At 39.9% G+C, this 12,064-nt stretch overlaps 1 protein-coding gene across 1 annotated transcript; it reads right to left on the bottom strand.

The window, feature by feature from the left end:
- Nucleotides 1-524: 524 nt before the first annotated feature.
- ZNF84 (zinc finger protein 84) lies at nucleotides 525-7,490 on the bottom strand. The gene is made up of 4 exons (XM_036761363.1): nucleotides 7,402-7,490; nucleotides 5,816-5,911; nucleotides 1,631-2,680; nucleotides 525-1,546 (listed from the first exon to the last, which is right to left on the bottom strand). Exons 1-4 carry the CDS (start codon nucleotides 7,433-7,435, stop codon nucleotides 759-761), a joined length of 1,968 nt encoding a protein of 655 aa, XP_036617258.1. The 5' UTR covers nucleotides 7,436-7,490; the 3' UTR covers nucleotides 525-758.
- Between the last annotated feature and the right edge of the window lie 4,574 nt (nucleotides 7,491-12,064).

The raw sequence follows: 12,064 nt of genomic DNA, 5'->3' as shown, positions 1-12,064 counted from the left end.
CAATCACCCCCCCCCAATGTTCAACCTTTCCCCACTAACAGGTTTCTTTCCACCATGACAGTCCCCCCCCCCCATCCTTGAAGATACTTTTACTAGACCCTAAATGCCACCTCTTGGGTTATCACTCATTCTCAACAACACTGACAACTGTGAATGACTTAGCTCTTCTCAGCCATACAAAAGATCCAAGACAATTCCAAAGAACTTAAAAAGGAATATGCTATCCAGCTCCAGAGAAAGAACTCATGGATTCTGAACGTAGATGGAAGCATACTATTTTCACTTTATTTTTTTTTCATGGTTTTTTCCTTTGGTCTGTTTCTTCTTTCACAACATGACTAATATGGAAATATATTTCACATGATTGTATATATATATAATCTTTACCAAATTGCTTACTATTTTAGGAAGAGGGAAGGGAGAAAAATTTGGAATTCAAAATTTTGTAAAAATGAATGTTAAGAATTGTCTTTACATATAATTGGGGAAAAAAATAAAATACTATTTAAAAAGATTTCTGTCATGTATGAATTTTCTGATGGGAAATAAGAGCTGACTTTTTCCTGAAGGCTTGACCACATTGATTACATTAATAAGGTTTCTCTCCATTGAGGATTCTCTGATGTACAGGAACACTGGAGCTACATCTGAAAGTTTTTCCACACTGACTACATTCCTAAGGTTTTTCTCCAATGTGGATTCTCTGATATTCAGAAAGATTCTTTCTTTTCGACAGTTTTTCCACATTGATTACATTCCTAAGGTTTCTCTCTAGTGTGGATTTTCTGATGTACAGTAAGACCAGCCCTCTGTGTAAAAGTCTTTCTACACTGATTACATTCATAAGGTTTCTCTCCATTGTGGATTCTCTGATGTATAGGAAGACTGGAACTACATCTAAAAGTTTTTCCACATTGATTACACTTATAAGGTTTCTCTCCAGTGTGGATTCTGTGATGTACAGTAAGACTGGAGCGGCAGGTGAAAGTCTTTCCACATTGATTGCATTCGTAAGGTTTCTCTCCAGTGTGGATTCTCTGATGATGATCAAGACTGGCCCTCTGTGGATAAGCCTTTCCACACTGATTACATTTATAAGGTTTTTCCCCAGTGTGGTTTCTCTGATGTACAGCAAGACCAGATCTAGTTCTGAATGTCTTTCCACACTGATTACATTCAAAAGGTTTCTCTCCAGTGTGGGTTCTCTGATGTACAGTAAAACTGCTCCTCTCTGTAAAAGTCTTTCCACATTGATTACATTCATAACGTTTCTCTCCAGTGTGGATTCTCTGGTGTACAGTAAGACTGGAGCTGTATCGGAAAGTCTTTTCACATTGATTGCATTCATATGGTTTCTCTCCAGTGTGGATTCTCTGATGGTGATCAAGACTGGCCCTCTGTGTGAAAGCCTTTCCACATTGACTACATTTATAAGGTTTCTCTTTAGTGTGGGTTCTCTGATGTACAGTAAAACTGCTCCTTTCTGTAAAAGTCTTTCCACAGTGATTACATTGGTACGGTTTTTCTCCAGTGTGGATTCTCTGATGTACAGCAAGATTGGTGCTGGATCTGAAACCCTTTCCACATTGATAACATTTATAAGGTTTCTCTCCTGTGTGGATTCTCTCATGTAAGGCAAGACTGGCCCTCTGCGTAAAAGCCTTTCCACATTGATTACATTCATAAGGTTTTTCTCCAGTGTGGATTCTCTCATGTAGAGCAAGCCTGGTACTGCATCCAAAAGTCTTTCCGCACTGATTGCATTCATAAGGTTTCTCCCCAGTGTGGATTCTGCCATGTAAAGTAAGACTGGCCCTCTTTATGAAAGTCTTTCCACACTGATTACATTCATAAGGTTTCTCTCCAGTGTGGATTCTCCAATGTTGAGTAAGACTGGAGCTGGATCTGAAACCCTTTCCACATTGATTACATTCATAAGGTTTCTCTCCAGTGTGGACTCTCTGATGTACAGGAAGACTGGAGCTATACCTGAAAGTCTTTCCGCACTGATTGCATTCATAACGTTTCTCTCCAGTGTGTGTTCTCTGATGTACAGTAAGACCACCCTTCTGTGTAAAAGTCTTTCCACACTGATTACATTCATAAAGTTTCTCTCCAGTGTGGGTTCTCTGATGTACAGGAAGGCTGGAGCTACATCTGAAAGTCTTTCCACACTGATTACATTTATAACGTTTCTCTCCAGTGTGTGTTCTCTGATGTACAGTAAGACCACCCTTCTGTGTAAAAGTCTTTCCACACTGATTACATTCATAAGGTTTCTCTCCAGTGTGGATTCTGTGATGTACAGCAATGTCATTCCTATATCTGAATGTCTTTCCACATTGATTACATTCATAAGTTTTCTTTCTAGTGTGAATTTTCTGATGTATTATAAGGGATGCACGTTCACTAAAAACTTTGCCACATTCGTGACACTCATGTGGTTTCTCTCCTGAATTTTTTTGATGGTAAATAAGGGATGACTGTTGACTGAAGGCTTTATCACACTGATTATGTTCATAAGGGTTCTCCTCAGTGTGGATTCTCTGATGTACAGCACAGATTTCTCTCCAAGTGAAGTCACAAGGACCATCACTCATGAATCTCTGCTTGTGAGTTTCTTCCATAGAAAGGCTTAGCTCTGTAGGTGTCTCCTTCATTTCAAGTCTGGTCTCTCTTTCTGAAAGGAACAAACCATAAAACCATAACACCATAAAACCATAACAGTCTCATATACACACATATATGATTATATCCCCTTCCCTCCATTGGCAGAATATAAACTGATTTACATTCTATTTCCCTGGGCAAAGAGAAGTCTTCAAACCTAAATGGGAAGAATCAATCATTTGAAATAACATTGGCTCACAAATGAAGGATGGTTTAATTTACAAAGAGCTTCTCGAATCCTCACAACAAACCTATGACATAGGCAGGGCTGGTGTTCTCATCACATTCACAACTCAGGCCATGAGTTCAGAATGGCTGAGTGACTTGACCACAAACCCAGAAGCTGAGACTAGAAGTCAAACTCTGTGATTGGGCATGCTCTGTCCACAGTACTAGGCAGATTGTCTCCACTTTCAATCTTGCCTCTTCACTTTCACTGTCTGTACTGTCAATCCCTCCTTCATGAATATGATGCCATTTGGTATACATAAGCTGAATATTCATATTATTTCATGATCTATCATGTCTGTAAGCATAATGCAGTTTTCCTGGTGATTGCTTTTGTTTTTATTTGCTTTGCTACAGTATCTGGGATCACCTGATGAATGCCAACACTGGTTTTTTGCATTTACTTGAGGCATAAGAGATTTTGTTCTGGCTCAATGCTTTTTTGGGATAGGCGTTACAATATTTCTTTTGAAAAATTCATCTTTAAATGCTTCTACTCACTAAAATAAAAATACATTCTTTGTACTAAACACAACTTTAAAAATGCATGGCATTTCCCATGTCTGAAAATGTGTCTCATACAAGACCTTGAGTCTGTAGTCCTGCTATAAGGAAGTAGACAGCAAGCTTCCCTCTCAGTCTTCTTGTAGCCCTTCCTATTTAATGGTTCACAAAGCCCTTGGAGGTTCTGGACAGTGGTCCAAGGGATTTGGCATCTTGAGCAGGAAATAATGACCCAATTTTGTTACAAAGATAGTTTCCTCTGGGACAACAAGCAGATACATGTTTCAACCATAATAGGATTTTTTTCTGCAGTAATTCTGAACTATCATGCTCAGGCACATGATGCTTCTGGGGATCAAGCAGTGATTACATCAAACTCTGACTGCTTCTAAGTGCAACACACACTTTCAGTTTCTCACCTTGACATCAAATTGTTTCCAAACTTCCAGAAAGATTGAACATTCATGTGCAAATGGCTACAGGCATGCAAAGACCCTCACTGGCTGGCTGTCTCTACACCAGAGTGGTTCTCTCCTTCTTGAGTTACCTTCTAAACACATGGCACAGCAAAGCTGTAATCACCAGATCAAGATCTTACTTGGGTTTGCATTTTTAGAACAGAGATGGTAGAGTCTTTGAAAACTATGATTGCTAAACATGCACAGTAAAGGCCATAATGAAACCACCATGGACCACCACAACCCTTCTACAAAAACAGACCTTAACTTGCCCCTCATTGCAATGCTAAGGCATTTTCTGATTTGAACCTATCCTTCACTTATGATATTATTTGTCCCCCTGGCAGCTTCTCTTAAGGAACTGGTTGGCAATAGATTAATTCTTCAGTAGAGTTTTAGTGACATTGCAGCCAGTTTACCAGTGGTAGAAAAAAGAAAGCTATGTCTGAAGAAATTCTACCTTTACAAAATTGGTTTTAAATATACAAATCATTTAAAAAAAATAAACCAAAGTAATTTGTGGAATTGACCTTTAAGTATTTATCATTTAATTTATTACTTGTCATGAGCCAGTAGAAAAAGAAATCTTTTATATAGTAACCAGCACTTCACGTTATTGAGTGGTTAGGGAGCTAAAAACAACAACAAAAAAATGCATTTCTGTCCCTGAGCAGGAGACCCTGTCTCATTCCCCTCCCATTTATCACCTTATACATGTAGGAGCCTTTTCACAGTTTTCTGTTTACATCTGCTATGAGCGAGGTTCATGCTTCTTCTCAAACCATTTTCATGTATACAAACCTACCCAAAGTGAAGCTCATTCTCCTTTTGACAGCCCTCCCTTCTTCCTACATTCCTAATGCTGTCTGAGGCATCCCTCCAATAGTCCAGGCTCCTGAGTGAAGCGTCATGCACTCCTCACTGATTCTCATACACCCCTATGCTCATAACCAACCTGTTGCAAAGGTGCACCTTTATGACATCTCTCTCACATACACTTTTCTACCTGAACACCATCACTTTCTTGGTTCAGACCCCAGTCACCTCACACCTGAGGTATTTAAGAGCCTGCTGGTTGGTCTTGCTGCCTCATCTCCCCCCAGGCCAGTCAATCTTCCCCTGAGTTGTGAAGTTCATTGGGCTCCCCAGCAGAAAGATCAAACATAAAATTCTCCCTAGCGCTGCTAAAGCATGTCACCTCACTCTCTCCTACTCTCCCAGGCTTCTTTCGCCTTATTCTCTCCCCCCTCTCCCCGGCCAGATATGCTATAACCTAGTGGTCTGGGCTTCCTTTCTGTTCTGTGAACAGGACACTCCACCTCCTGATTCCCCGGGTTTTCTCTGCCATCCCCTTTTGCCTAGAACGCTCGCCCTGGCTTCCCCCAAGCCCCAGCTAGAGCCCACCTTCCACAATAAGCCTTTCTCACATCTCCTTAACTTTAGGGTCTTCCCTCTCTTGACCAGCTCCAATTCATCTTGTCCATAGTGGGTTTCTACATAGATGCTGGAGTGCTGTCTGCCCTACTGGACTGTGAACTCTAAGACAGCAGGAGACGTCCCTTACATCTCTTTATGTCCCTGGTGTTTATCACAGGGTCTGGCATGCAGCAGGCACTTAAAGGTCTATGAAACAGCTCATATTGGAGAGCCTAGCCCCTTTTGGCACTTTCAGAAAAATTCCATGTCCCCAAATTCCAAACAATGACTTCTTACACAATCATAGACTGACCCCTGGAAGGGAACAGAAAGGCCATGGAGCCCAGCCCCTTCATTTTATAGATGGGAAAACAGGCTCCATGGTTCAATGAGTGGCCCAGGAAGCCCCTGCTAATAAAACATCTGAAAAAGAATTCCCAGGCAGGTCTTCCTGCCTCCAGATCTAGCACTTCCTTCACCACCACACATACAGCCTCTTATATTCATATCTCTCACATACCTGCTTTCACCTCACTCACCTGGACAGAGGTTCCTCAGGCCTTCTTGCTCCAGCATCCACGGTGCTTCCCTCTGCTCAAAGAAAGAGATCACATCTTCTCTGGGAACTGGAAGCCCTGGGCATGGGGAGTCAGGTATGGACGAGCATGGAGAGAAACGCGTAATTTAGTTCTCTTTAGGGAAAGGGGTGTAGATACAGAGATGCCCCATTATGAGGATCACTCCATTCTGGTCACCTGTAGAAGTCTGTACTGATGCACCAGTTCTTGTGATGCAAGTAACCCAAAGTAGAATGTGGCTGAGAAACAGCCAAACTTTCTGCACCCCCACCCCCCATCCTGTTATACTCCATTCTGGCAGAAACTCTTAACCCCACAACTGGGTAAAAACATTATTGTGCCAGATCAGCCCCAAGCCCCAGCAACAGGGACCTTAATGAATCACATTTTGCCTCGCCCCCTGCCTGGCTCCTCACTCCCTGAAACCCATATAAATCTCGAGTACTATTCATTGGGGAATCTTTGCTTTTACAGGCGAGATTCTCTCCCTCGCTCCAGAAACCCTAGTTGGCCCTAATGTCTGTTAATCCAGCCAACAATAGGGGCATGCAAGTAAAGAGCACGGGGTAGTTCCCAGGACTCCTGAAGGAGAGTTTCCACAGCATTTATTTTGGGGAGCTTTGGCAAGAGATGGGGGACAAGATCATGGAACCAGTTTGGAGTCAGAGAATTTGATCTTGTCCACCTTCTTCATAGAAGGATGGAATCACGGCATAGTTTCCATTGTCTAGCGATCAGAAGCAGCTGGTCATGCAGTGGAGAGAGCCCTGGGCCTGAAGTCAGGAGTGCCTGGCTTTAAATCCAGCCTCAGACAGTTCCTAGCTGTGTGCCCCTGGACAAGTCACTTAACTTCTGTTTGCCTCAGTTTTCTCAACTCTCAAACGATGACAAGAATATCACCTTACTCAGAAGGTTAGGGGGAGGACAAAGTGATGTAATATTGTAAAGAAAGCACTTGGCCCAGCCCCTGGCAAATAGCAGGTATACAGAAATGCTTCTTCCCTTTCCTTCCTTTCCCACCATCTGTGCTGGAAGCTTAGGGCAACATGAAGGAAGATCAAGGTCAAGCCTGCTACACACACTGGGCACATCTAGGGGTTGGGAGGTACAAAATGATGCTTCTTAAAAAGAAGAATATCCCAAAATGAGACCCATCCCAAAGAGGAAGGGGCTGCAAGGAAAAGCTGATTCATTTTTCAGAGATTTGGAAGGAAAATTCATGTCCAGCTAGAGGTTGGACTAAGTGACCTCTGAGGTCAGGTCCATGTCTGAGATTCTTCCACACTGACTGGACATTTGACCTGAAGCTACACAGAAGTGGTAACAGACAGCATCAGGAGCAAAAAACGAAGCTCTCAGCTCCCTATCACACAACGTAAAGGCCTTTTATAGGAAAACCAGACAGAAGGAGAAGCCTGCCTCTTGGACTCAGGAGACTGGCACGTTTCCTTTTTAGTAACTGATAAATGTTCCAAAGTCTGCCCACTAGGCAATGACAATAATCCTTTTGATTGCAGACTCAGAGTTACCAGGGGATGTGTCCTTACCCAGGGAGAGCAGGTTCCGGGCATTCTCCAGCATGACCCCCTTGTACAACTCCTTCTGAGGATGGTCCAAGAGGCCCCACTCCTCCTGGGTGAAGTCCACAGCCACATCCTTGAATGTCACCTAAATCATCAAAAGTCATAGGACAAAGAGCTGAATGACACTTCAAAATAAACAGTCCAACCCTCACCAATTTAAAGGAGGAAAGTGAAGCACAAACAAGGCATCTACCCAAAGGTCGTACCCTTTATGAGTTCCAGAGTGAACCCTTGAAACCATAGCCAGTAACAGCAAAACGGAATTTTGAGAAAAGCATTTTATGTCATCAGTTAGAACAAAGCTAAGAAAAATGAGTCTTCCTGTGGAACCAGGGGGAAAGTTTGTGTTCTATCTGTGAGGCAGAGCAAGAGACAGGGTGATGGGACATTTCTTCCTTCTCAGAACTGATATGAGTGATATGTTCTAAAGAAAATTCTGTGAAGAGTTTGTGAGAAGCTGGCAAACACAGGGTATACTGGGGCGGGGGGGGGGGTAGTTTAATGTGATTACTTAAAAAAAAAAGTTAAAGAAAAGATCTAGTTTGTTTTGTCTGGATGAACACATGAAGAGATGATATTCATCAGAATGTGGACTGCACTGAGTGGTGTGTGAGATGGTTTCCAGCCAAGCGAACAAGAGTTATCTGTTGTTAATTGAGAGCTTGAAGTCACTCTGGCGACGATATGTCATGGCCAAAACAGCTTATACCTTTGTCTATGGCATATATTCCTTAGTTATAATATTTAGTTACATAGAAAGAAGAGTAACTATGATGGAAGAAGGAGGCTTCCTTCATGGATTGAAAAAAGCAATATTTAATTAACTTGTGTTTTGTTTGAGCTAAATCATCTTTATGAGAAATAAATGATCTAAACACACCCCTAGAACCGTAAAAACTTGGGAGAACAAGAGTCAAGAGAATGAGTTCATATATAGGAGAGGCTGGGCTGGCCAGATCTGAGAACAGCTGGATACCTGGGAAGGGTCATCTACATTTCCAGCCTGCTACAGGCACAACATGGGCTTGGCCAACGGGCTTCGATTTTGATGGTCTTCCATTTTCATCATATGCATATGATTCACTTTATCAGAAATTATAATTTTAAAAAATTTATTCATCTTAAAATTAAATAAAAAACAAGAAAAGGAAAAAAAAAAGTCCATTTCCATGTATACAACAGAACCTGAGAATTTAATATAAAGCAACAAATTTCCATTTCCCAAAATCATATGTAATAAATCGTACACATTGTTTTCAAAAACAACCCAGATTTTATGTGCTTCTTTCTAGGATTTCTTTTCTTCTCTGCTGTGTACTTTTTATTTTTTTTTCTCCCTCCCTCTCCCCACCTGCAGCCCTACAGAAAGCTACAATTAAACGTGATGATACACACACATACCTGCATGTAAGACCCTACTAGGCATATCTGTTTTTATCAGTTCTTTCTCTGGAGGTGGATAGCATCTCCCTTCATAAGTCCAAGTCTTCCCATGGTTTATTAAATCAACCTAACTCATCATTTCCTACAGCACAGCAGTATTCTATCACAATCATATCCTATGTGAGAGATGGTCTATGAAAGTTTTTTCCCCAATTTTCATCTTTCTTCTAATTTTGGCTATACTGGTTTTATTTAAACAAGAAATTTTAAATCTTAAATACAGTTATCCCTTCCATATCATGACTTTTCCCATCACAGTTTCAATATACTGTGGGTTGGCATGAGAAATTAAACGCAAATTTTGGGGGTGTTTTGGGAAAAGTGAAGATGACATAAGAAGGCAAAACATTTAGAAACTCAGAAATGCATAAAATATATGTACAGCATTGTATAAATCAATCTATTTTATCTTTTAATACCATAATAATTCAGACTTCTTTTCTGGTCCAAAGGGAGGGCCAAAAAATATTATGTGGACTTTCCAGATCACAAGGGCAGTGTGTGACATGGAGGTGATCACCGTAATTGAAATTACCCATTTCACACTTCAACAATGCTCTCACTTTATAATATAATTTAAAGTCTAGTATGGCTGAATCTCCTTCTTCTATGTTTTTTCCCTTAGTTTCTTTGAAATTCTTGACCTTTTCTTATTCCAAATGACTTTTGTTATTATTTTTTCTAACTCGGTAAAACAATTTTTAGTAATTTAAATGGAATGGCATTGAATAAATAGATTAGTTAGGTAAAGCTGACATTTTTAATTATATTGGATTTACCCATGAACAATGAGTAGTTCTCCAATTATTTAAATCTGACTTTATTTGTAAAAAGAACGTTTTATATTTATGTTCATGTAGTACCTATGTCTGTTTTGGCAGGTATACTCTCAGGTATTTTATATTCTCTAGTTATTTTAAATGGTCTAAGACAATATTGAAAAACATTGGTGACACATAGTGTAGTTTCCTTATTTTTCTCTTTTAATTAAATCTATTTTAGCTTTAACTAATTTAGATCATGATTATTACCCCTGCTTCTTTTACATAATGAATTCTACACCAGTCCTTTATCGTATCTCTGGATCTCTCATTCTTAGTGTGTTTCCTGAAAGCGACATATTGTTGAATTCAGATTTTTAATCTATTTCCAAATCCATTTCCATTCAAAGTTATAATTACTCTCCAACCTGTTGTTCCTTACTATCCTTCCCACCCTAGTCACCCTTTCCTTCCTCACTGGTCTAATTTACTCCCGCAGATACCTTGCCCTCCAATTCCTTAAACTCCCCACCCCTCTATGAGTGTCTCCCTTATTCTCTCTCCTACCCTCTACCTAAATCTACCAATCTAAGAGTTTCTCCCTTATGTCCTCCCTCTACCTCCTAATTCTTAATCTACACACCCTTCTAAAAGTCCCTCCCTTATCCCTCCTTTTCTCCCCTCTTATTTCTTTTTGAAAAGACTTTTATACCCTTCTAGACACACATGTTGTTCCCTCTCTAACTCATTCCAGGTGAGAGTAAGTTTTCAGCACTACCCCCTTGCCTTGCTTCTTCTATACAGATTGTTTTTTCATGCCTCATGTATGAGGTAATTACTCCTTTTTATCTCTCCCTACACAGTTTTATTTTTTAGAATCACCCTGTCATCCACAGCTGAGCCAAAGTCTTTCCAACTACCCAAATAACGACAGTCATAAGAGTACTGACAGCATTTTCACATATAAGAAGTAAACAATTTGACCTTACTGGTCCTTAGGTATTTGACCTTATAATTGGTCTTTAATGTCTGCCTTATATTGGTATGTCTTCAGGATCTTATATATTGAATTTTCCATTAAGTTCAGCTCTTTTTGTCACAAATTTCTGAAAGTCTTGCAATTTGTTAAATGTCTTTTTTTTTCCCATTCAGGATTATACCTAACTTTGTTATACTTAACCTAGCTCTTTTGCTATATGAAATATAATGTTCCAAATCCTATGGTCCTTAAACTTAGAAGCTGCTAGGTCTTGGGTAATCCTGATTGTAGCTCCAAGATGCTGGATTTTTTTTCTTGTTGCTCGCAGTATTTTCTCCTTAACCTGGGAGCTTTGAAACTTGGCTATGTTATTACTGAAAGTTTTCTTCCTGGGATCTCTTTCAGGTGGTGAACAGTGGATTTTTTTTTCTATTTCTGCTTTACCTTCTTGTTTTATAACTTCAGGGTAATTTTCCTAATAATTTCTTATAATATTGAATCAAGATTCTTTTTTTGATTGTAACTTTCAAGTAATCTGACTATTCTTATATTGTTTTCCCTCAACCTGTTCTCCAGATCAGTGTTTTTCTGATGAGATGTTTCACAGTCCCTTCTATTTTTTCACCCTTTTGATGCTCTTTTCTTATTTCTTGGTGCTGTATAATATCATTGACTTCCCCTTGCCCCATTCTAGTTTTGAAATGATTTTCTTCCTTAAACTTGTGATTCTCTATTTCCAGCAGGTTGACTTTCCTTTCATAATTTTCTTGATTTTCTTGGCTTGCTCTCATTTTTTCCTGATTTTTCCTCAATGTCTCTTATTTGATTTTTAACATCCTTTTAAAGTTCTTCCAAGAACCCTTTTTGGGCTTGTGAACATAAGATTCTGATATTTGAGAACAATTCTCTATCCTGTGCATAAAAATGCAGCTTCATTTTTCATCATTTTCTTTAAAATATCTGACTTGTGATCGACAGGTAATCCATATTTCGCCTTCATTGTTTTACTTCTGAACAATGAATTTACTGCTCTTTTACACTTTTTAAGATTCCCAAGAATTTCTCAATCTTTCCTTTTCTCTAGGGTCCCTGGAGTCCCTCTTCTTTATTGTATAGCACTCATAGTGTAGGTTCTCACTAAAGGAAGGCAGTCCTTTTACTGAAAGATTACTCACCTGTAATTAATTCCCTAACAGAAGCTATTCCAAACCTCTTTTGTTCTCAAGCTTCCCCCACCCCTACTTCACCACCATAGGCTGGGGCTGTGAACTCCAAACCTCCCTTTAGGGAGAAAGTTCACCTCAGACATCTCCTCATTTCTCACTTCGCTCCACTTCTTTGGGACTTCTCTGACTGACTTCTCCATCATGCCCCTGAATTGGGCACCTTCTGCCAACTATGTTATGGCTATGTTTCCATCTTTCTTTGATGAGTAGTTTTCTCC

Source organism: Trichosurus vulpecula, chromosome 5 (assembly GCF_011100635.1).
Source record: "Trichosurus vulpecula isolate mTriVul1 chromosome 5, mTriVul1.pri, whole genome shotgun sequence".
Classification (NCBI taxonomy): Eukaryota; Metazoa; Chordata; class Mammalia; order Diprotodontia; family Phalangeridae; genus Trichosurus; species Trichosurus vulpecula.
The sequence above is the reverse complement of the archived record's forward strand: the minus strand, read 5'-3'. Positions and strand labels throughout refer to the sequence as shown.

Coding starts and splice junctions, on each gene's coding strand:
- ZNF84 (XM_036761363.1), bottom strand. CDS start 7,435: ATGCTGGAGAATGCCCGGAACCTGCTCTCCCTGG. Junction 5,912..7,401: donor CCGGAACCTGCTCTCCCTGG/GTAAGGACACAT, acceptor CCCCATGCCCAG/GGCTTCCAGTTCCCAGAGAA. Junction 2,681..5,815: donor CCTGAGGAACCTCTGTCCAG/GTGAGTGAGGTG, acceptor TGTTCCTTTCAG/AAAGAGAGACCAGACTTGAA.